This window comes from Vicugna pacos, chromosome 30 (assembly GCF_048564905.1).
Source record: "Vicugna pacos chromosome 30, VicPac4, whole genome shotgun sequence".
In the NCBI taxonomy this organism is placed as follows: domain Eukaryota; kingdom Metazoa; phylum Chordata; class Mammalia; order Artiodactyla; family Camelidae; genus Vicugna; species Vicugna pacos.
In genome coordinates, this window is record NC_133016.1 from 24,525,565 (window position 1) to 24,549,341 (window position 23,777).

At 43.3% G+C, this 23,777-nt stretch overlaps 1 protein-coding gene across 1 annotated transcript in view; it reads left to right on the forward strand.

The window, feature by feature from the left end:
* LOC140690495 (uncharacterized) overlaps positions 1–11,670 on the forward strand; it is a 76,863-nt gene extending 65,193 nt beyond the window's left edge. The window contains exon 3 of the mRNA XM_072952332.1: positions 9,701–11,670. Within this exon, the coding sequence (XP_072808433.1) occupies positions 9,701–10,525 (825 nt within the window). The 3' untranslated portion in view covers positions 10,526–11,670. The remainder of the gene's footprint in view (positions 1–9,700) is intronic.
* Positions 11,671–23,777: the final 12,107 nt, after the last annotated feature.

The window sequence follows — 23,777 nt, forward strand, 5'->3', positions numbered from 1 at the left end:
TGAGCTCCTTCTTGTGGTGCATAGAAATAACTTGAGCTGTGGTCCTGTCCTTCACATAATATGGAGATTTTGTCTTTTTATTTGACCCTCTATGGGCACCTGAAACATGGCTTCTATATTACATCTTCCTTATTAAGAAATGGTAGTGGGCAAATGGTCAATAGGCACATGAAAAATGCTCAGTATCACTAATTATCAGAGAAATGCAAATCAAAACTACAATGAGGTATCACCTTTGACACACCAGTCAGAATGGCCATCATTAAAAAATTCACAAACAATAATGCTGGAGAGGCTGTGGAGTAAAGGGAACCCTCCTACACTGTTGGTTGGAATGTAGCTTTGTGCAGCCATTGTGGAAAAGAGTACAGAGATTCCTTAAAAAACTAAAAATAGACTTACCATATGATCGAGCAATCCCACTTCTGGGCATATATCTGGAGGGAACTCTAATTTGAAAAGAGTTGCACCCCAATGTTTATAGGAGTACTATATACAATAGCCAAGATGTGGAAACAACCTAAATGTCCATCAATAGTTGACTGTTGTGGTACACACACACACACACACACACACACATACATATATATATATATACATATTACTCAGCCATAAAAAATAATAAAATGCCATTTGTAGCAACATGGATGGACCTGAAGAATATCATACTAAGTGAAGTAATCCAGAAAGAAAGAAAAATACCACATGATATCACTTATGAACCTATTTACAAAACAGAAATAGACTCACAGACATAGAAAACAAACTTATGGTTACAGGGGATGTGGGGGAAGAGATGAATGGAGGGAAAACTTGAGAATTCAGGGTTTGCAGATACTAAGTACTGTATATAAAATAGATAAACAATAAGGTCCTACTGTATATAGCACAGGGAATTATATTCAATACCTTGTAATAGCCTATAATGAAAAAAATGAAAAATATATACATGTATATGTATGTGTGTGTGTGTGTCTACTGTGCTATACACCAGGAATCAACACAACATTATAAACTGACTATACTTCAATTAAATAAAAAAAAGAAACAGTAGTGGGAAATGAATGGCAAAGTGAATCCTGAAATTAAGACAGTATCTGAAAACTAAAATTAGGAGGGAAATACTCCAAAAACAAGTGATGGAAGAACCAAGACAAGAGAACCACAGTTACTCTACACTGTTTATTGGGTTTTTACCTGATCATCATAGAGAAATCAAATAAAACTTAAATTGAAAAAGAGCAGTCATCAAAGAGTTGGTTATATAAATTACCACTGACTGTTAACAAGATAAATATATTTTATTAATTTCAGATGTTATATGTAATTCTAATTCTTTTTTAAGGTTGTGATTATGAATAAAGCTGCTATAAAAATTCATTTGCATCTTTTTGAGTGGGTATAAGTTTTCAAACTTATTGGGTAAATACCTAGGAATAAGATTGCTCTATCGTATGGTAAGACTGTCTAGATCTTTGTAAGAAATTGGCACAGTGTCTTCAAAATGACTGTATGATGAAAGAGAGTCCTTTTGCTCCACATTCTCACTAGCATTTGGGTGTTGTCAACTTTTTTTTAATTTTTGTCATTCTAATAGGTGTGTACTGGGATGTCATTATTGTTTTAATCTGCTATTCTTTGATGACACATGATATTGAGCATCAATTATACATTTATTTCCCATTAGCATATATTCTTTGGTGAGATGTCTATTCAGACCTGTTGTCCATTATTTAATCAGATTGCCTTCTTATTATTGACTTTTAAGAGTTCTTTGTATATTTTAGATACAAGCCCTTCACCTGTTCCATCAGTTCCCAGATACAGAATAATTTGTCTCAACTTTTTTCTACTTGTTTTGATGTGGGATATTCTCAGTCACCTGGTATTTAGGAGTGTCTTGACTAGTTTCTGGATTTCTCTCAAAGTCAGTTGATCTGTGTGTAGCTGTTTTGTCAGTTCATCTGTGGGAGGAGGGAAAACCAAGATCCAGCTATTCCACCATCTCGCTGATGTCCTGTAACTTTCTTCAATTATATACTCTTACGGTGCCAGGGCTCCAAAGTCCCACTAATCACATTTTCAATCAAAAAATATCATTAGTGTTCTCTCCCAAAATTTTTCAGATGGAGAACTCTTCCCCTAAATTTCAAGCTAGTGCCCATTACCAATCTTTTCTCTATTGAACAAAATTATTGTTTTATTCTTGGTTAATATATTTGATACTTTCTTTGTTTACTTCATATTGCATATTTGGAGAACTTACTTTCTTATACCACAATCTTGTGAACAAAACTTCTTTCTAATGCTTAAATCTGTGCATTCATGTGTTTTATCAGTTCTGAAAATTCCTGGACTTTATTCTTAAAAGTATTGCCTCTCTTCTACTTTCTCTATTCTTTCTTTAGGAAACTCTGATTGGATCTTCTCATTGTAGTATTTTTTAAATTTCTCTATTATTCTCCATAAGCTATGCTATCTGGGCTGAATTCTGAATAATTCCTTAGGATGTATATTTTCCCAAATGTTCTCTATTCAGTTATGTAGGAACAGTGTAAATCTATGCACTGAGTTAAAAATTTTGTGTGGGAAGGTAATTAGGTACGTGTACGTATGAATATATGTATGTATGTATGTATTTAATGGAGGTACTGGGGATTGAACCCAGGACCTTGTGCATTCTAAACATGCTCTCTACATTAAGCTATAGCCTCCCACATTTTTAGTAATTATATTTTTATTTCTGGTAAGTCTATTTGTTTCTTCTTCAAATATGCCTAGTCATCCTTAATAGTCACTAGTCATTTATTCATATATTTTATTTTATTCTTTAAAAAATTATTCATAACTATTCTATGGTCTATCTCAGAGAATTCCCGTATCTTCAGTCTGGAATGCAGGTGTTGGGGGAGGTCTAACCATGTTAATTGTTTCTGCTGACAGGTACTTGTGGTGACTTCCCTTATTTGCTTGGCCATCTTGTTAATAAGCACCTTTATTGATTTTAATTTTGGGGATTTTAGGAAACTAATTGGCAACGCTTTCTTCTAGACAATATTTACACCTTCTAGAAGCCATAAGTTGCTTCTGTTCTGGAACTCTTCAATCCCATTTAAGGGCCTAGATCAATATAAATGCTCCAAACTCAGCTCAAAAAGCTTGCCTGAGGACCAGTGCTCCAATGTAGAATTGCTTTTGGCATCTGATCCCAAGAAAGCCTACTTCTTCCCACACTTTACTACTCACTGTTTCAACTCAGACACAAGCTTACAGATGTTGATGATAAGGAGGAGGGGAAGGAGGAAGAAGAATTTGAATTTGCAGGGTCCACGGAGACCTCTCTGGCACTTGCACATCAATCACATTAAATCAAACCACTGTGCTACTTTGGACCTAGTTTTCTGATACAGGAAGTTCTGTTGGAATATCTGGTCTACCAAAAGCAGGTATTCTCAGGATTTTTTAGATGCCGTATTGCATTATCTCATCATAGACCAGTTAGCTGATTAAGTACTGCCATTAGTTTAACAAGTGGTACCTTTAATTCTTACGTATTTTGTTGATTGACAATTGAAATGTTGATTGTAAATATAATCCTTTACATTTTAATTTACACAGAATTCAATTTTTACTGTTTCAATCCAGGCAATATGTGTTTTGAATATTAAGTCTTTTAATGAATGAACTAGCGATACCTCTAAACATTTGGTCACCTGCAAATTTGATAAGTTAATGAAAAGGGGAAAAATTAGCCTGGGCTTATGATACGCTCCCAGATCCCAATGTTAGAAATAGTGTAGAATTAGGGAAAAAGGCTCTGAAAAACTATGGTAAAGGCTACAAAAAATCTTTAGGGAAGAGTCGTAAACAGTGTCCGCGGGCAGAGGAGGGCTGATTACCATGAGAGAGTGAAACGGAGGATTTGATTTGTGTTTTCTGTTTTTGCCATATAGTGTTTTGTGGGTGATTTTCTAGAATAATAGCACTGGTAATAACAACAACAATAAAATCCCCCCAAAAATGTATTTCTTAATGTACTAAAAATGATGCAATATGATTAAGTTTAGTGATTTTCGAGAATGTAATGAAATTTCAACATCTCCAATATACTTCAGTATTATGGACACTTTGGTTAGAATGGTGAATAAACAGAATCTTGCCCTTATGGAGTTTACATTTTTATAAACAAATAATGACAGTGGCACATAAATCGGGCTTATAATGAATCAGACATGCTTTAGAATTCTTTTATTTACCCTTGCTCATATAATTTTCACAGCACCGATATGAATTGGGTGCTAGTGTTACTTCTCCTTCATCATTGAAGATCTGAAGGCTGGAGAGATTAAAACTTGCCTGGGGCTACACTGTAGGTAGAGGGGTACAGATTCCAACTATGCAATCTCTGTTATTGAACCAAAATTTGGATCAGATCACCCAACCAGCAGCAAAGCCTGTCTACTGACACTGAGTAGTACTGAAGGAAATGACAGTGTTCACTGCAAGGTGCCAAGCAAGGAAGCAGGAGACAGGCCTCTGATCCACTCCAACCTGGTCTCGGAGCTAAAGGGTTTTTAAAGGGGTAGAAATAAGAGGCTAAGATTAATCATTGTCTTGTGAAATTTGGATGATATTTCTTAATCATGATTTCAGGAGTCAGGATGTCGCTGGCTTAGGATTCTCTGGCCAGGTGGTCCACAGCCCAGGGGCCTGTTAGCTCACCTGGCCCTGGAGAAACAACCTGAGTTTGTACATTAATGATGATGCCTGTAATAGCAATTTTAGTGCACTAACGATATTGCCCATAACAGCAATTTCAGGCACCTGACTCTGGTTGACTAGGGTTCAGTTGGCACAGGATTGTGTTCAGAGGAGACAAGAAAGGGAATAAACTTTACTTGGGTAGAGAGGGTCATCATAAATTTGGTAAGGGATCTTGAATTTAGGGGGGTTCAGTTTCATCTCTTCTGGAAATGTGCTTGGAACCGGGAAGTAAATTAATGAATTACCACATTTCCATTAGAAAAAAAATTGAAGAGAGGAATGACAATACATGCTTCTGAAGAAGTGGGGGAGAATAAGAATTCTAGAGTGACTACGCTGATGCCGCCTTTCTGTAAAGCTGTATCGAAGATTTTAGAAAAATTAAATGTACACTCTGTGAGCTGGTGCTCGAACTCCAAGTTCACACATGGTTCTGCTAGGATGTTTATGAAGGTATTGCAGGGGGGTGAAGGAAGTTGAGGACAACTCAGATGTGTATTCCTAAAGTAATGATGAGATCAATGAACTGAATGTTGCTGAAGAGCAATGAACTACAGATACATTCGGCAATAATATCCAGACCTCAAAATCATAATGTTGAGTCAAGAGAGTAGGAATCAGAATAAGACATCATTTAGCTGAGTTAAAATAACGTATAATTGCATAAGATATTTAAAAGAAAATTGTAAGGGTTTCAAACATCTCAGTAAAAGTAAGTGGGATGAGAATGGAGATCAAGAAAGGAAAGAAAGTCAAATGAAACGAGGGACTGGATTTCCACACACACAAAAGCAATGAGCTGTGAACCCAAAATGTGCTTAGCCCTGCCCTGCAAATTGAAGGAGGCCAAATGAAGCAATCAGTCAAGAAAATAAGACACCTTGGTGGGAGTTAATTAGAAAATAAATACACTGAATTTTTTTTTCCAGAATTTTACTATGAAGTCAACACTTTTTGCTTGAATTCTTTTTGCTGCCTGTTCCTCTTCCACAGTGTTAATGCACCCTGAAGGCTGAGAGTGTTAACTCCATAACTAGAAAGAATTTAGAGAGAAAGTGTCATTGAAATATAAAAAGGAAATACCCTGCATCCCTCTGAGCATTTTTTATGGCAATGTAAATTCTTTTCATTCACAAAGCATCTTTTAAAACTTTAATTAGGATACTGCATTATACGAAAGGAACATCTGATTTTAGTAATGCAAATGAGGGTTTGCTATGAAGCAAAGACAGAATTAAAAAGGTAATAGGCAGTTCAGCAAGCAGCAATAGAGAAAGGATGTGGGGAAGGATCAAGGCAATAACGTGATTTTTGAAGTGAAAATAGTACTAGCATTTTTCAAATTTAGCAGTTTGACAAGGCTAATGACAGTTGTAATTCAGGTTTAGTTTAAAATGCAATAATTATCTTTGGCTAATAAACAAGATATCACTCAAACAGGATGTACCTGTTAGCATTAACTAGGACTTACTGACCCTGTATAGGTTCCTGATAGTGCCTCCTGCTGGCCCAGTAGGTGCACAGAATTCCATTCAGTTGCTGTCTGGGCTCCCTTCTTCTACCCTGTCCCTTTTTTTTTTTTCGCTTATTGCTACTGTCGACTGAAATAAATACGCAGCCTAAAAGTTAAAAGAGTTATGGTTTATTTGGTGGGAGGACTCGAGCCGGGATGACAGCCTCTCAGATGGCTCTGAGGGGCTGCTCCAAAGAGATAGGGGAGGAGCCAGGATATATAGGAGCTTTACAACAGAGACTAGGTAGTTGGAACAATAGAAGATTGCTTGTTATCCAAAGAAAACCAGGCATCTCAAGTTAAAGAATTTAGTGCATCTCTATGTATGAGAGGAAGCAAACATTTGGGCTCACTGTATTCATTCCTCTGACAAGCCTCTAGCTACCTATGGTGGTTTATTTTGTCCTTTATTATTCTGAGTCCCCTCGGAGGGCACCGTTGTGAGTGGCTGCAGAGGCTGGCCTGCAGGCCTGTCCTCCCTGAGGGGTGGCGGCAGCTGCTGATGCCTTGGTTTCAGTATTTTTCATTTACTGATTTGGTTGTAGTATTTTTGTTCACATTACAAAACAAAGAAGACATAAATTGCAGATTCAGCTATAAAATATAGCTGAATTTTGGTTTTCCCATTTTAAACATGAAGGAATTGATCCTCTGAAAGGTTAACCACTTGGCCAATTGACAGAGCTGGGACTAAAATCTAGGTCTGCCATGAAAGCTCACATTCTCAAGAACAGGACCGCACTGCGCGGTGGAACTGTAACTTAGGACTTCCTCATTCCTAAAGGAGAATTTTGGACACAGCTTTTTAAAAATTAAATTTGTGTTGTTTCTTTGTAACAGGAAAGGAAACCTGCCTAGAAAAAAAAAATCTTCAAAACAGCTATGATTTTCTCCCTCAATCAGGAGAATAACCATGAGAGTGTATTCTTTAGGAGAGAAATTTTGGTTAAAAAGAAAAAAAAAGAAAAGAAGTGGAAGGAGAGAGGCAGCCTGAAGCCATAGAAGTGAACAGAGGGCATGAACGGGGAGCTGCACAGCCTAAGACAGAAAGCTTTTCCAGGAATGGATTTATATTACCAACAACACTGGCCCATGGCCCACATGCCTGCAGAGCTGTGTCTGTTTTTCACTCATCAACAAATCCTTTATGCCCAACCCCACGTCACCAGTGGATGAGGAGGCAGGAAAGAACAGAATGGAATAACAAAAGCAAGCTTTGCAGCTGGAGAGGGATGCAGTCAGGCAAGGGATTCAGGAACTACACGAGTTTAACAAGGGAACTACCTGCCATCTCACATTTTAGGTTCACAGTCTGCATTGCTTTCTCTCAGGACCATTGTTGAACTCCATGGTTAAGCTCTATTTTGAACTTTGGATTAGTTGTTAAGAAAAAAACAACTGACAGACAATGAAGCTACTTGTAAAGATGGTACCACTCTGTGTGCCTGTGTGCTTTATGGTTTATGATGAGGCTGAATAGTGTGATAGGTTCTATCTGCTCTGTAAGGTCATGCAGACCTTGGCAACATACATAGCACCCTGGAAACTCACATCATTTATTTGTGAAATAATAATATTATTCATCTCATAGACATTTTGTGACAGTTAATTTGGATGACTATTAAAAAGTGCTTCACAAAATACTTGGCCTATATGGTGAATGGCCAATGAGAATGCTGTTAACAGTGGCAGTAGTAGTGCTAAGAGCATAGTATTTAGTATACGGAATAAGGGAGAAATCGTATGGTGTGTGCTGTGATTCAAGAGTCTTTCCCAGTCATAAGGAAGAGATAAGATATGTATAAACAAAATAGGTTCAAGCCACATGGCCCTGGGTACTGAAGTCTTCAGAATGAATGAGTTACTCGAGCAAAAAGAGCCAGAGAGAAGACTGAGTCCTGCACCCCAGGCCCTGATCCAAGGGCGAGGGGGAGAAAATGAAACTTGGCCACAGATGCAGGGTGTCAACCTGGATAGTGCAGTGTTATGGGGGCCTGGAAGGAAGAAGTTTTAGACAGAAAGTATTAAACAGGGTCAGAAAAACACAGCCAAAAGTAAAGAAATGAGATTTTTTTAAAAAAATCTATGGTTTTAAAAGAAGCAAGTAATTTCGTTTCTAAGTAACACATCATAAAGAATATTAAGTATGTTTAAATAAAACAAGGACTGTCTTTGCCGTGAAACCGGTAAACTAGGTAGAATATGGTCAACTTAAAGAAGAGAGTTCACTCTAGTCTACATAAAACTAACTTTCCTTAGAAGTTAATTCATTACAGCTCAATCTATGATATTAAAAACAGGAAAGAGCAATGTTTCCTAACAGGAGAATGGAGCGATAAATGAGAGTATATCTAACACTGGACTGGAAAGCAGCCAGTAACATAATATTTTTCACAATTAACGACATGGGAAAATTTCCAATGACAATGTAACATGAAAATGCAAGATTCAAACACACACATACACACATGTATGTGTGTATATCCATATGCATGCATACACATTGAAATGCAAGATTCGGTGCATACATATACAGTTACCTACATATACGGTTACCTACATATACGTATGCACACATATGCACGTATATGCACAGAATAAAAAGAATGACACACAGTGTAATGTTATCAGTGGGATGAGAACTGTTTCCTTCTACATATTGGTAAATATTCCCTGGGTTCTATATCCATTACTTTCATAATAAGAAAAAGAATATTTTTAAAAACATTAGTAAACTCTACATGTGCAGCAATACTACTCACCCTAAACTTGGTGTCAATGGAAATGGTTAAAAGAAATGTTTCCAAAATATCTGCTGCAGTTTTGTGATGGATAAAGGACAACACTGGGCAAAAACAGCTCTTTAAGGACGATGTGACCCGTATCTTCCAAACCCCCTACACTAGGCTTACGCAGTAAGTAAAGCAGAGATGAAGTGTAACTCCCTGAAAAGTACGTCTGGCATGTGAGTGGGATGTTTAACCTCACTGCTGGTGGGTAAACGTTGCTTCCTGTTACCAGGCCTCCCTGTCCACACACTGCCCGCTCACAAATGACCGTGTGTAAAGGTGCAAACAGAGAGAGATTCTGATTTATACTATTGAAACCACCAGACTGTGTACTTCCCAAAATAACAATATGTAACTCACTCATATTAATTTTTACTTGAGTTATTTAGCTTTATGTGTACCTACTACATTGTCCCCCAACTTTATCACAATAAGAAGAGCTGAATAACATAATAAGTCCAGTCTTCTCTTGAATTATGAACAAGTTCCCCTTTCTGAGAAGAAAATTAAATTTGTATTGCAACTGGAAACACTTGGTAAAGTATTTAATTACTGTTGTTAGGAGGTTTAGAACAATGGAGGCAGTGTTAAAGTAAACACACTATCTCTATTTTCTGTCTCTTTAATTGCCAAGGTGGAGTCTCAGAAAAGTCAGCAGTCTGGCATCACAGTGGGCCAGTCCCTGGACCAAAGCATGGAGGAGGAGGAGGAAGCTGACGACCACCTAGAGCATCTGGAGGAGATCCAGGCCCGCATACACTCTTACTACTATGCCAAGTATGACTGCTTCCTTCGCGGGGAGGCCCAGGAGCCCCACCCCCACCCCCCCCACGCTGCCCCGAACACCCGACAGGAGCAGGGTGCCGGCACGCCATCATCGTCAGTGGGCTGCACAACACACACACACAAGGTGGAGGAGCAGCTGTTCCCGCTGAGGGACGACCACGGCAGGGCGCAGAGGGAGGACCGCCCTGCAGCCTTTCCCGACAGGCAGGGCGCGCTTCCCACCACCCTGTTCCACCCAACGCCCTTCCATCCCAGAGCCCCAGCACTTGCAAGCTCATTCGGAAGGGCCCTGCGGCCCCAGGCCCCCCGGCCCCCTGCATGTCCACGCACAGCTCTCCTCCTTCAGATGGCCAGAAAGCCGCACGAGCGGGCGCACCAGCCGTGGGAGGGTGTCGGCCAGCACCCTGCCTGGCGGGGCTTCCCCTGCGCCCGAGACGGGGGAGCCGGCAGAGCCCTTCCCGAGGGCGCGTCTCGTGTGTCTGGTGTGGGCGAAGCCAAGCCCATCGCGGGGCCCCCGGGGCTAAGAGGCGAAGTTGGGATTGGAGGCCATGGGAGCAGACCCCCAATGGGAGGGTGGACAGGCCTAAGAGACGGTGTCACTGCGTCCATTAGCTGGAAGGACGGCAGGCCGGGCGGGAAGATAGAGCATCTCAGCAGAGATTCGCAGCTGTGATGACAAGTAGACAGGCGTCCTAGACAAGTACAAGAGCTCAGGTTGACTGGGAGAGACGGAAACCAGACGCAGGAAGGGAAACACGGGAGGAAGAGACGTGGGGACGCGCACCCAGTGCGGGGTCAGCAGGGAAAGGTCCCCGGCAGCTCGACTCCCGACCACGCGCTGGACGAGGGAGAAAACCAGGATGAACTCGTCGTGGTTCCCCTTCTTAAAAACCGAAGACAAGAGAAAACCTATTTTATTCATCTGTCATGTAATAGAGTGTATGTTATGTGTTTATCAACTAATGCTGACGTTAGTGGTGTTTATGTCATAATATACCTTTAAGTGGTACTACAATATATATTTGTAATGTATACAATTAAATAATGGATTTTTAAAAACTCAAAATATATTTTAAAAATAGAAAATAAAGAACTTGTTTGTGTGAGTTATATCTATATATATGTATTGTATTTGAAAATAAACTGGAAACTAAAATATTCATTTATGAATTCATTTAAAGTAGCAATAATAAATCCATTACATATTCATTACATATTTATATTAAAAGTTTATATTTATTTAAAAATACATTTTCCAAAACAAAAATACATTTAATAAGGAGATTGGCATTGTTTTACATTTTTAGCAATTTTCTCTAAAGTCTTAATTGAAGACAGTGGGACTATCGTCTCTGCCTGTGCGTGGAAAACTTCACCATACATTCATGAGAGAACAGGAGTGAAAAAGGCAAATAATGTTTCACTGTTATGAAGAAAACACTTGTGACTCTGGACCCTCAGAAAAGGACTTGGAAACCACATGAGAACACTTGGCCCGGGTTAACTAGTGTATTTGAGGGAAAAAATGTCTGCGATTATGGACCCTTGTGTTTGGTCTACAGTTTCAACTTTTTTTGTGTGTATATTTTTTTTATTGATGTATAGTTGGTTTACAATGTGTCAATTTCTGGTGTACAGAATAATGCTTCAGTCATACATATACATACATAAATTCATTTTCACATTCTTTTTAACCATAAGTTACTATAAAATATTGAATATAGTTCCCTGTGCTATACAGTATGAACTGTTGGTTATCTGTTTTATATATATTAGTATCTGCAAATTTCAAACTCCCAATTTTCCCTTTCCACCCTCTTCCTTCTCCAGTAGCCATAAACTTGTTTTCTATGTCTGTGAGTCTGTTTCTGTTTTGTAAATAAGTTTATTTGTCTTTTTTTTTTAAGATTTCACGTGTAAGTGATATCATATGATATTTTTCTTTCCCTTTCTGGCTTATTTCTCTTAGAATGACAATCTCCAGGTCCATCCATGTTGCTGCAAAAGGCATTATTTCATTCTTTTTATGGCTGAGTAGTATTCCATTGTGTAAATATACCACAACTTCTTTATCCAGTCATCTGTCAATGGACATATAGGTTGTTTCCATGTCTTGGCTGTTCTAAATAGTGCTGCTGTGGGTGCGTGTATCTTTTTGAATTGGGATTTTTGGGCCATTTGGTAAGTCTACTTTTAGTTTTTTGAAGAATCTCCATACTGTTTGCCGTAATGGCTGCACCAAACTACATTCCCACCAAGAATGTAGGAAGGTTTCCTTTTCTCCTCACCCTCTCCAGCATTTATCATTTGTGGACTTTTGAATGATGGCCATTCTGACTAGTGTGAGGTGAAACCTCATTGTAGTTTTAATTTGCGTTTCTGTGATAATTAATGATATTGAGCATTTTTTTCATGTGCCTATTTGTCATTTGTATGTCTTCATTGGAGAATTGCTTATTTAGGTGCAAATTTCTAATCTTTCTAAGTACCATAAAATAATACGTGTGACTTCTTTAAACTCACGGGCCATTCTATTGAAAGAATGCCTTTTTGAAGTTATGTTAGAGCTGCCCAAACTCAGTCACAGGCATCCTGCTGACCCAGATATTAGGTACAGATGGATGGTGAGTCACGTGGTACTCTTCAGTTCTAACTGAAGATCAGAAGATATTGCTAGAAGATTAGGAGAGGGCTAGGGTTATGAGTACCAGAAGCCCCAAGCAGCCTGCATCATGGGCCCACCATCCAGAGTGAAGCAGGCAGTGCACAGTGCTTCTCTTAAAAGCTTGGACCCTGGTCCACCAGGTGGAACCTCTAGACTTGGGCAACAGGGACCCCATGCTCACCTTGAGACAGGTCCAAGTGCCTGAGCCTCCCCCTCCACCCAATGGGGGCAGTTCCAGGCCCTGCTTGTCTGACCATCACAGAAGCATAAAGAGAAATCATCCCCCAAAAGCTTGAAGGTCAGGAAGCAGGAAGGCAGAGTACACACAGGAACTCAGAAGCCCTTAAACTCTAACCATTTTGCTCTGCACAGTGAAGGCTCTGCAGTGGACCATCTGATCAGTGTTTCCCTCTCTGGTTAGAGATCAGAGAGACCTGCGAAGTCCTGGCAGAGAGTGGGGTGTGTCTGCCACCAAGAATATACCACAACAGCCTCCCCGAGCCACACTCCGGTTCTGTGACCCAGCCTGTGCAGCACAGGCCACCTCACCACCCTGACCTCCTCTCCAGGGTCTCAAGTGCATTTTTATGACTCTTCTAAATACTTGTAAGTTCCCTTACCATAGAATGCTATTCAATCAACTTTTGAAACATCAGACACTAAGCAGATGAAATGTCAACAGGGTTTTTCACAGCTACAGAGCTTTCAGACGAAAGCTTTCCTTTTGCCCCTAGGAGAGCTGAAATAAAATCTAGAAGCAGAAATGTAGGTGAAAACCCTCATTCGCTGCCAGAAAGAACATCCCCTTAAAAGGAAGCGCAGAAACAGATGTTTAGCATCCTGTGTCGTGTTAACAGTATGCAGCTAAAGAAATGTTCACTTCAGCCAGAATCCCATGTCTAAATGCAGAGTTTAGAACAACAGTTACATATCTAAACTCTTAATCAATATGTAGGTACTCTTTGAATGCTTTTTCCCAAAGTGATCGTGGGAGCTGTAACCTTTCTGTTTGGCTGACAGAATTAGATAGAATGTGGGTTCAACTCTTGTTTGTACAGGAGACTTCCATGTACAAAGATTGCTCTTTCTTTTTATAAAAGAAACACTTCATGTTTAAACCTCATGTGTAACTGACCACACCCCTCTCCATGATGTTGTTTACCCTTAAGAGTGAACGTGGCAGGACCCTCAGGGCAGTGGAGTGCCTGGGCCTCGTGCTCCATGCAGCATCCTTCCTGGGAGCTGTGTGCATAGAATTTGGCTTGGAAGGTGCCACCTCAGTTTCTCTTTGGGGAGCCCGGGCATGTTATGCCAGAAGAGAACTTTTTGCTTTTAGAATAACTAGTAGTGCCTACAGACAAAGCGGATTAATGATGTCTTCCTAATCTCTATCAGGATGGAAGCCAGATGAACTGTAATTTTACTCCTCTGGATATAAAATTAGACCTTTGGGAAGATTTATCAGCAAGCCTTCAGCTAAAGCAAAATGACTTCCTGGTAAGAATGGGCCCGTGTGTTTGTTTTAAATGAACATTTGTTGAATCATTTTAATGACCATTTTTGAGTTTCATAAAAGCAGAGCACTTTGTGGCCTGCTTCAGAGTCAAATCACTGGTTGCATTTTCATCAGCCCAGGCAGGGCCTATGAATTACTCTGGTGCCAAGAATAAACATGAAATCTGTTTTCTTGGCGAATGATCACACCTAGGGTTTGCTGCTTCTGTGGCTAGAAGCATCCTCACGTCATTTAATTCCTCATTCACAGGATTAGCAGCTGTAATATTTGTATCTGACAGAGTCACATTGTATCTTTGTAGATTAAGTTCTAACACTGACAGGTTCTGAGAGCAGGGTTGACACCATGTCGGGTGACTGTAGATTTGAGGTTGGAAGCACCAGTGTGCAGCCGCGGGCCAAGTGCCTGCTGGGGAGGCCTTCCTTCTGATCTGTGGTCTGTTTCTCACTGTCAAGAAATGTGAGTATGTGCAGTGGCCAACCCGGCATGCAGGACACCACTTTTTACAAGAAAATAGTGTTTATGTTTTTGCCTTTTGAGTGGAAATTAAACATTGCCCATGGCCGGCTGCACCTGTCTTAAAGGAACAGTAGCCATGAGCCCTTTGTTTGTTTGTTTCATCTAATCTTGATTCTCTGATTGCCAGAAAATAGCCAATTGTGCATCATTAACTAATAAGAGTAATAGTCTCCCTCATGAAATGTCCCGGATTTGTTATGGGTGGTTTTATCCTGTGATAATTTAGGCAGTCAAGTACACATGATTCTCAGATGTTGCACTGTCACTCTGTCACCACTGCAAGATCTGCTGTCCCCAAGGCCAGTTTTGCCTCAGCCATTGGTGGATCTGTGCTTCCAACAGCCAGACCTCTTTTGGTCTCAACAAACACCTTATTGCTGTCAGCCACTCAGGATGTGTACCGAGTGTCCTGAAATGTGCCTTTTGAGAGCTTTTGCCTTGAAAGAGACCTTCGCAGCACTGGCCGTAGACTTCACAGTAAAGACAGGAAACCTGCAGCAAACTGGGGAAAGCCTTAAGCTGTGGCACTCAAAGCCATGCTGGGATACAATAAAGCATCAGTTTTCCGATGTTATGAGTAGTCTCACTTTCAAAGGAAGATGCTTGGTGAGCTGTATACATACCCTTTTCATCATCTCATTTTCTGCCAGATTTTGATGTTTGCTCAAGAATGGAGTAGTCTAACTGCCGTGAAGAAAAGGGTAACAGGAGAAGCAGGCTGCTGTTCCACAGCCCAGTTGTTGCTTTGGAAGAGCTCACAAAGCAACAAACTAAACAAAACAGTATCAAAGTGTATGACTTGCCTTTCTTTCTTTCTTTTGTATTTTGTTACTTGTCACTGTTATTTCTACGAGAGGGGTCTGAGGCATTTTATATGACCAGTAATGAAATCCTGATGAGTTAAGAGAAAATTATACATAAAATGACAGCTTATTTTAGAGCAACATAATTGGATATTTTGTGAATTTGAGCAAATCTGCCAGAAAAGAGCAAGTTGTCTGGATCTTATACACCATGGGTTCCACTCTTCAGGGGAGAGAGGTGACAGTCACGGGGTGGTGTGACCTGTGATCAGTCCAGCCTGGGGACTGTTGAACAGCAAAAGACACTTCCCTGGCCCACAAATAGAGCCTGCCTCGGGCCCCTGCGCTCCTGGGGCATGAGTCTTGGGTGCTTCGTGGCAGGGGAGCTGCTTCTGTTTGAGGTACCGCCACCCAGGCAGCGGAAGATAACTGTTATCATGCTTGTGGGTGGAAAGAAAGTAATACAGAAGGTTACCTGTCCCACACTTGCAACGGGTCGCCGGCCAGGCAGAGGGCAGCGTGGCCAGAGTCATTGTCCTGCAACTTGGCGCACCAGTGGGGACCGGCGACGTGGAGGGCGGGATCGGGCCACAAGCCCCTGCCCGCCGGCACTTCGGGAAGCTTTGCGGATCACGGCCCCGGGCGCTGGGGGCGCCCCCGGGCCCCCACTTCGTGATGGGGCAGCAGCGCGGGGACCGCGGGCGCCCCCTCCCCCGGGGGCCCGGCCCGCGCCGGAGTTTGGAGGGGGGCGAGCGAGGGAGAGGGCGCGTCCTTCTGTCTGCGGGGCAGGTGCGCCGGGCGCCTGCGGGCTCCGGTCGGGGTCGGGGTCGGGAGCTTGGGGTCCTGGGGACACATCTGCGCCGCGATACCCGGGCTCGGGCGGCGGCTTCCGGCCAGCGGCGCGGTGGCGGCGGCTGCACCCCGAGCTTCAAAGGGGCCCCCCGGACGTGCTGGCTGTGGGGGGTGGTCGGGGATTGGTTTCCTGGGCCTCCTCCCACCCCTCCCCGCCAAGGAAGACTTTCCTTGCTTTCCTTTTCCCTAACTGGCTTCACACATCTTCCTAGTCCGCTTCGAGTTCCCCAAGTCGTTGTGACACCCCAGAACTTCCTCAGCTCCCCTAGAAAACGTGCTTTAGCCCTCCACCCCTCTGTCTGCCTTAAAATCTTTCAGCTATCCCACAAAAAAGTGCGGTTTCCTACTCCTCAAAAAAAGTCAGTTTCACACGCCCCCAAAAGAAAAAGCCTCACGGGGGAGGGGTGCCCTGAGACAGCCGTTTCACACCCGTCTCCAGCTGGCAAACAAAGCGGCGGTTTCTCCGCTTCTGAAGTCGGGCCTCCCTGGACCTCGGAACCCCCTGTACCCCCGCAGCCTCCGTGGTTTCTGCTGCCGCCTCTGCCCCCACCTGGGGCCCCGGGAAGAGAAGCGCCAGGGGCTTCGCTGTCGGACTGTGCGACGGAGACCCTGTTCTCATCCCTCTTCTGCTGTGGGATGGGGCGGGGCAGGTGGGTCTCCCACCCCGTTCTAGAATGGAGCCCCCTGCGACCATGTTGGGGAAACCCTGGTCTTGGGATCCCTCCCTCCAGGGCCCGGAGACAAGGGATGTAAATTTTTAAAATACATTAAAAATACGTGTGTGTATTTATACACACACACGTATAACAAAAACAGATGCCTGTTTCATTTTTCTCAATACGTCTTCCAGTCCTCCCCTTTTTCTCACTTTCATAACCACGGTCTTAGTTGAAGTTCTGGTTTCTACACAATCATAATTCCCTTCTTAACTGAACATACAGCCCACTGCATTTATAGATGTGTCCCCTTGTTTTTTCTCCATCAGATGTGGAAGAACCACCTGAGAATGAGGGCTGATCAAATCTAAAAGCAAAACTCATATAAAATTGATGCAAACCCAAGTCAGACACACAGTGATCTTTATAAAATTATATTTAGATGATATATTACAGATAAAACTTGTGTTAACAAGCAGCAGACTAAATAATCAGATACGTCATTTTAAAAGCTCACTCTGGTGGCAACTGGAAGATTAGACTGAAAGAGCAGGACTCAAAATGGGGAGACAAGTCGTGTTGGCTCCCTCTGGTTGCCATTACAAATGACCTCAAACTTAGCAGCTTAAAATAACGGGAATTTATTATCTCATCATTTCATAAGTCAGAAGTCTGAGTTGGCTCTTCTGGTTTCTCTACTCTGGATTTTATAAGACTGGCTGGGTTCTTACTGATAGTCTGGGAAGAATCCATTTCCACGCTCATTCAGGTTGTTGGCAGAATTCAGTTTATATGAAATCATGTGTGTGAAACTTTTGAAAAATGTAAGCACTATAGAATTTAAAGATTCTTTCATTCAATTTAAAAAAGACATATTTGGGGCAAATTACTCAGTGGCTCAGAGAAAAATTCAATTAAAAAAGTGATTTTGTCAATAAAAGTTCTGATTATATTCATAATTACATTTTAGTGTTAAAAAAACACTAAAAAAAAACTTCTTCATTTTAGGCTGACAATTACAGAATGTGTACAGAATGGTAAAGGGGTTAAGATTCAGACACCAAGCCCCTGTGCACTTTTGGTGGGAATGTACATTCATGCAGCCACTATGGAAACCAGTATAGAGGTTCCTCAAAATATTAAAAATAGAACTACCATATGATCCAGCAATTCCATTTTTGGGTATTTATCTGAAAGCAATGAACATACTAACTTGAAAAGATACATGCCCACTGGACATTATTACAATAGCCAAGACATAGAAGCACCTAAATGTCTCCTGATGGATGAATAGATTAAAGAAGTGTGAGATATATGTGCAATATATATTATTGATAAAGAAAAGGTGAGATGTATAATAAAATATTGTTCAGACATTAAAAAAAAGAAAATCTTGCCATTTGCAACAACATAGGTGGACCCTGAAAGCATCTGTTAAGCAAAATAAGTCAGACAAAAAAGACAAATACCATCTGATCTTACTTTTCTGTGAAATTTAAAAAAGAAAATAAAAGGAAGAAAGAAACCAAACTTATAGATACAGAGAACAGCCTAGTGGTTGCCAAAGGTCAGGCAGGGAGTGAAATGGGTGGAGGGGTCAAAAGGTACAAACTTCCATTTATAAAATAAATAAGTCCTGGGGATGTAATGTGCAGCATGGTGACTATAGATAATAATACTGTACTGCATATTTGAAAGTTTCTAAGAGATTAGATCTTAAAAGTTCTCATCACAGGAAAAAAATGTGTGGCTACATGTGGTGATGAATGTTAGCTAGACTCGCTGTAGTGATCATTTCTCAGTATATACAAATCATTGTGCTGTGTACCTAAAGCCAATATAATGTTATACGGCAATTATATCTCAATTTAAAAAACAAGTATTTGACATAGTTCAGGGATATGCTTATGTACTCTGTGAATGGTAGCAGTTTTATTCACAGATTAACATTAATTATATATGAATTATCATTGTGTCAATGTTTATATCAATATGCTACAGTATATTAATCAAAAATATCTTTAAATAATTTAAATGTAATAATATTTAAATACCATAGTGTTCCTAAATTAATAACTAACCTCTGGTGATTACCTCTTAAGGGAAGAAAAAGAATCATCCTGTTTACTAGCTGTAGGAGTTAACCACTCTAAACCTCAGTTTCCTCAAATATAAAAGGTATAATGCCTATTTCATAGGCTTGTTAGGAGAATTGAATGGGATTAAGTGTATCAAGCGCCTGAAATATACTGAGAGCTAACAGACAGGTATCACCACAATCAGTGTCATCCTCACATCAACATGACCGCTGTCAGCACAGCCACCACCGTCGTTGCCCACCCTGAAGTAGGATCAATGGGTCAAAGAATACAAAGCGTTACCACCCTTTCTGCAAATGACAAATTACTCTGAAAGACGCCTGCACTATTTTGTTCAACTTTGATAAGCAGAAGCCATATTTTCAGAGTCACTGCCACTGTCCTTGGCAGACAGCAGTCCCAGTCTTGGATGTTTCCAAGGATGTGAAATTGTGAGCAGATATCCTGGGCCCCAGCCCTTGCTCTCCTGCTTCTGAACCCAAGCTGGCATTGCTTAGGAGACTGGAAATGATCCCAGCTAGCCCCTTCCCCATTCTGATGCTGGGAGCCCCAGTGACAAGTGGGAAATGACTTCACCTGCAGGGCTACACAGCTACCACCTGCAATTCCAATGCCTATTTCATAATTTGTGTCCTCCTTTCTCTGGGGCATGGAAGGAGCAGCCAGTGAGCAGGACCAGCAAATGGAGAGCCCAGTAGGAGAGGGCGGGAGGAAGAGGACATTGCACTATAATCACACTTGCCCCTACAGGCACTGCTGGCACCAGGCAGAGCTGGCTGAGAAGAAGGGGGAGAAGGAAGCGGGGCTGCAGGGCTCCACCCGACAAGGACTGCCCCTCTTCTGCAGTCAGGACAGTGCACAAGGGGGTCTGAAGTGGGGCTGAAGGGCTGCACCCGCATTAAGAGCGTCCCTAGACTGCTAATCCTCCCCAAGGGGGCAGAAGAGGGAAGGAGGGGTGGGAAGGTTTCTTTAAAGCTGAGCATTCATGAACTGTGTCCTCCATTCATGGCCCCACCCAGGGCATCCCCCCGAAATGGTGGGGGCAGGAAGGTGGCTTGAAGGGCTCCACCCCACAAGAGCTGCCCTTCACTGCGGTCAGGACAGTGCACGAGGGGATGCGAAGTGGGACTGGAGGCTTCTGCTACTATTAAGTGTGCCTTAGATTGTGGGATTTGCCCAGAGCTGACTGCAGTGCAGGGAGGAACAGGAGAGCCAGCGGAGGGGCTCCACAAGGCCCAGGGGTAACAAAGGGGGCTGAAGGGCTCTGCTGCAGTCAGCTGTGCCCCTCCCCGCTGCCCCCGCCAGCGCTTACTGAATAGGGGCCGGAGAAAGGACAAGGGGTGCAAACGCTGTGCCTCCTTCACCTTTGCCCCTGGGCTCTGCCGAAGCCGCCTTCTCAGCAGAGTGGCTGTGTTCAGACCTAGGAAATCCATATTCCTTATTCAGTTTCACAAGGGAGACATTTGCATTGAGTTGGAAACTGCTGAGAATCTTCACAAAATGAGTTTTCACCCCGCATGTTCTCCACACACCGCTGGCTTTTATCTATTTACGTGGCAGGCCTGAGCCGTGGGTACAAGGCACCTTCCTTCCCAGGGGGCACGGACCCGGTGGCCCTGAAGGGCAGCGCCTGGCCATCCAGGCCTGTTCCCGTCCTGCCACAGGGTGCCCTTCGCATGTCACAGTTGAGAACATGGTGTTGATGTGGTGCAGAGAAATCCAACAGAGATTATTTTAGGGAACCTGTCTGCCCGGGGTGGCTCTGCTTACCAGCTTGTGCATGGCCCAAATTCTGCTCTCTCTAAAGGACACATAAGGACACAGTTTGGACATCACGTTGAAATCCAGTAATTGAGATATGGGAAATTTAGGAATAAATTTTTTAATGGCAATACTGATATTAAAAAAAAAAAACTGTGATTCACAGCGAATATGACTTTCCCAAGGGATGAACTGACCCAGATTGCTCATTCTTGTGTCTCCTGGCACAGGCAGATTTCTATGGATCTGTATTATAAAGGAGCAACTGCATGCATGTGTGGACTGTGAGCCCAGGAGCCGGATCCGCTTACAGCAGCATCCGGGTGTCTGGCGGGGGAGGCAGTGCAGGGCCACAAAGACGCGCCTGCCGGGGCGGCAGCCGCGGAAGGCCCAGGATCCGGGCACCAGGTCTCCGCATTCGCTGAGGAGGCCAAGGCCTGGCTTTAGAGCGGCCCGGAGCTCGGCCCAGGCCCCGCCCCGAGCGCCCCGCCCCTCACCCAGGCCCCGCCCCTTGCACGTCCCCTCACCCCGCCCCCAGCCCACTGCTGGTCCCGCCCACTGCCCCCCCCCCCCGCTCCAGCCCGCTCAGCCCCGCGCCTACCTGTGCCTCTGGTCCTGCTGGCAGTGACGTGGGCGGGGCACACGCAGAGCTGCCCAGCACGCAGGTGCCCCTGGTCCTGCAGCGGCGAAGCCGCGGGGGCGCCCCTGTGGGGTCGCCTGGGCGTCAGCTCCGCGCAGCCCTCTCCGTTTGACATATCCGAGGAGGGCCGAGGGAGATCTCCTGGGGGAGGCAATAAAATCAGTTCCCTGCTAAGTGTACTTGCTCAGGTAAACCCTGGTTGTTAATTTAGGTGAGAAACAGACCAGAGAACTTAAGTGCTGCAGCCTCGGAACCTGGGAGGCGGCAGACAGAACTCGGACCTCAGGGTGCTGGAATGCCAAGCGGCACACAGAACACATACCTCCTGCACACACGCTCAGACGCTCCTGCACACGTGCACACAGGCTCCTGCACCCACACACACGTGACAGGACAGTCAGCAGGGCCAGGCCAGGTGGCAGAGTTAGCTCGGGGCCCTGCACGGGGCTGGTCCTCACTTATAGAACAACAGGCCCAGCTCTTCAGACCCCTACCCAGCTTCTTTGCAAAATGGCGGGATGAGGACCTCGGGGCCTAAAACTGGGGAACACTTAGGGGGACACGGTTCTAAGGCATCCACGTTCCTCAAAGTTCAAGGGAAAAAGCCACGGAGAAACATTTCTGCCCCAGTTTGGACCTGCTTCTTCAAACTCTAACTACTACAGGTGACTTTCAAGAGCCGCCCAGGAGTGAGGTTCCCGCAGGACCCCAGCACTGTGTTGGCTTCCTTTCCTTGCTACGGTCTCCCTTCCCAGGGTCTGTCTTCTCTTCACAGCGCTGCTCCCAGCTGACACCACATCACGGACCCAAGGGTAAAACTCAGTGTCATGCCACTTGGAACATATTCCACTTTAAAGGGCTAGCTTGACTTTGTCACACACATTCCTGGAGAACAACACGCGAACAGGACAGGTCACAGGCACTCACCCTCCCCCATAAGCACGCTCCCCGAGTCACAGCAAGTCCCTGGATGTCATGTGTTCAGACGCACAGTAAGTCAGAGCATCACAGCTGGAACTGGTGACTTGGAGGAGCCTGCCTACCTAAGGCACAAAAACACGCTTCCAAGCTGCGACCTCGTCCCGCCGGGCCGAGCTTCGGCACAGCTGCCTTCCCGCACACAGCGCAGCCGCGCTCCTCACACACGGGGGTGCGGGGTGCACGCGGGTGGAGGCCGGAGGCCAGGCGGAGCTGCTCCCCGGACGCTGCCCTGCACCCGAGGGGCCGCAGTGCAGACACGGAGGCGCCGCCCATTTCAAAGATGAGAAGTCCAAGGGAAGTTTTTTGTTAAAGCTGTAGAAAGACTTTTGAGAATATAAGTGAAACAGTCAACTTTCTACTTAAAATATTTAGTACGTTTATATATGTACATATATTGGTTTACAAATAACATTTATGAAATTATATATTAACTTCAATACATTGCTGGTTTTCCTCTTTCACAGCTAGTCTGTGTCATTCAGACCCTTTCATTTCACGTGCAACTCTGTCCATGTCATCTTTTTCCAGAATGCGTCATTTTCACCTTGATCCAAGTTTCCTGACATTTCACTTTCTAAATTCACATCTGTTACCCAAACAGGAAATTTAATCCCCAGGTACAAGAATTTGTTTTTATGACATTCCCCTCTTTGCTGCGTTTTAAGTCTGCTCTTCGGTGCATGCTTATGCCCTCTGCACCTCGTGGTTATGGACGTCTTACCAGGCTTCTTTACAAAGCACCCAACATTTGGAACTGCGAGGTTGTAGCACCAAAAATAATTAGAAGCCCGTGTTAACTGTCACTGCCTTCCTCCATGCCAGTCAGGTAACCACTTTACACAATAAACAACGTCGCTGACCGAGTCTGTTTCAAGCTAACGTATCTTTCCCACGTAATGCGTGAGGCTCAAAACGATATAGATGAGAAAAAACAACACATAAGGAAATGTCATGAGGGATGGCATTGAGTAAAAGCCTTCCCCCTTCACAGGGGCACGTGGTGTCTCAGCTGGGAAGACACAGCTGGGAAGGACCAGGCTTAGTGTGTTACTGATCAGAGGATCAGAGAGGCCTTAAGATCATGGGTGGGAACTCATCAGAAAGCAATGGAAGAATTTTCGGCAAGGGTGCCAAGACAAGTCAAAGAGAAAAGAACAGTCGTTGCAACATGTGGTGCTGGGGAAACTGATCTCCACACACGGGAGAATGAACTTAGAGTCTCATTTTATACCACATACAAAAATTAATTTTGAATGGATCAAAGACATACACTCAAGAGCTAAAACTAAACACTGGAAAAAATCTTCATGGATTTGGCAACGATTTCATGAATATGACACCAAAAATCACAGGCAGATAAACTGGACTTCATGAAAAATAAGAATTTTTGTGCATCAAAAGACACAAACAAGAAAGTGAAAATAAAATGTATG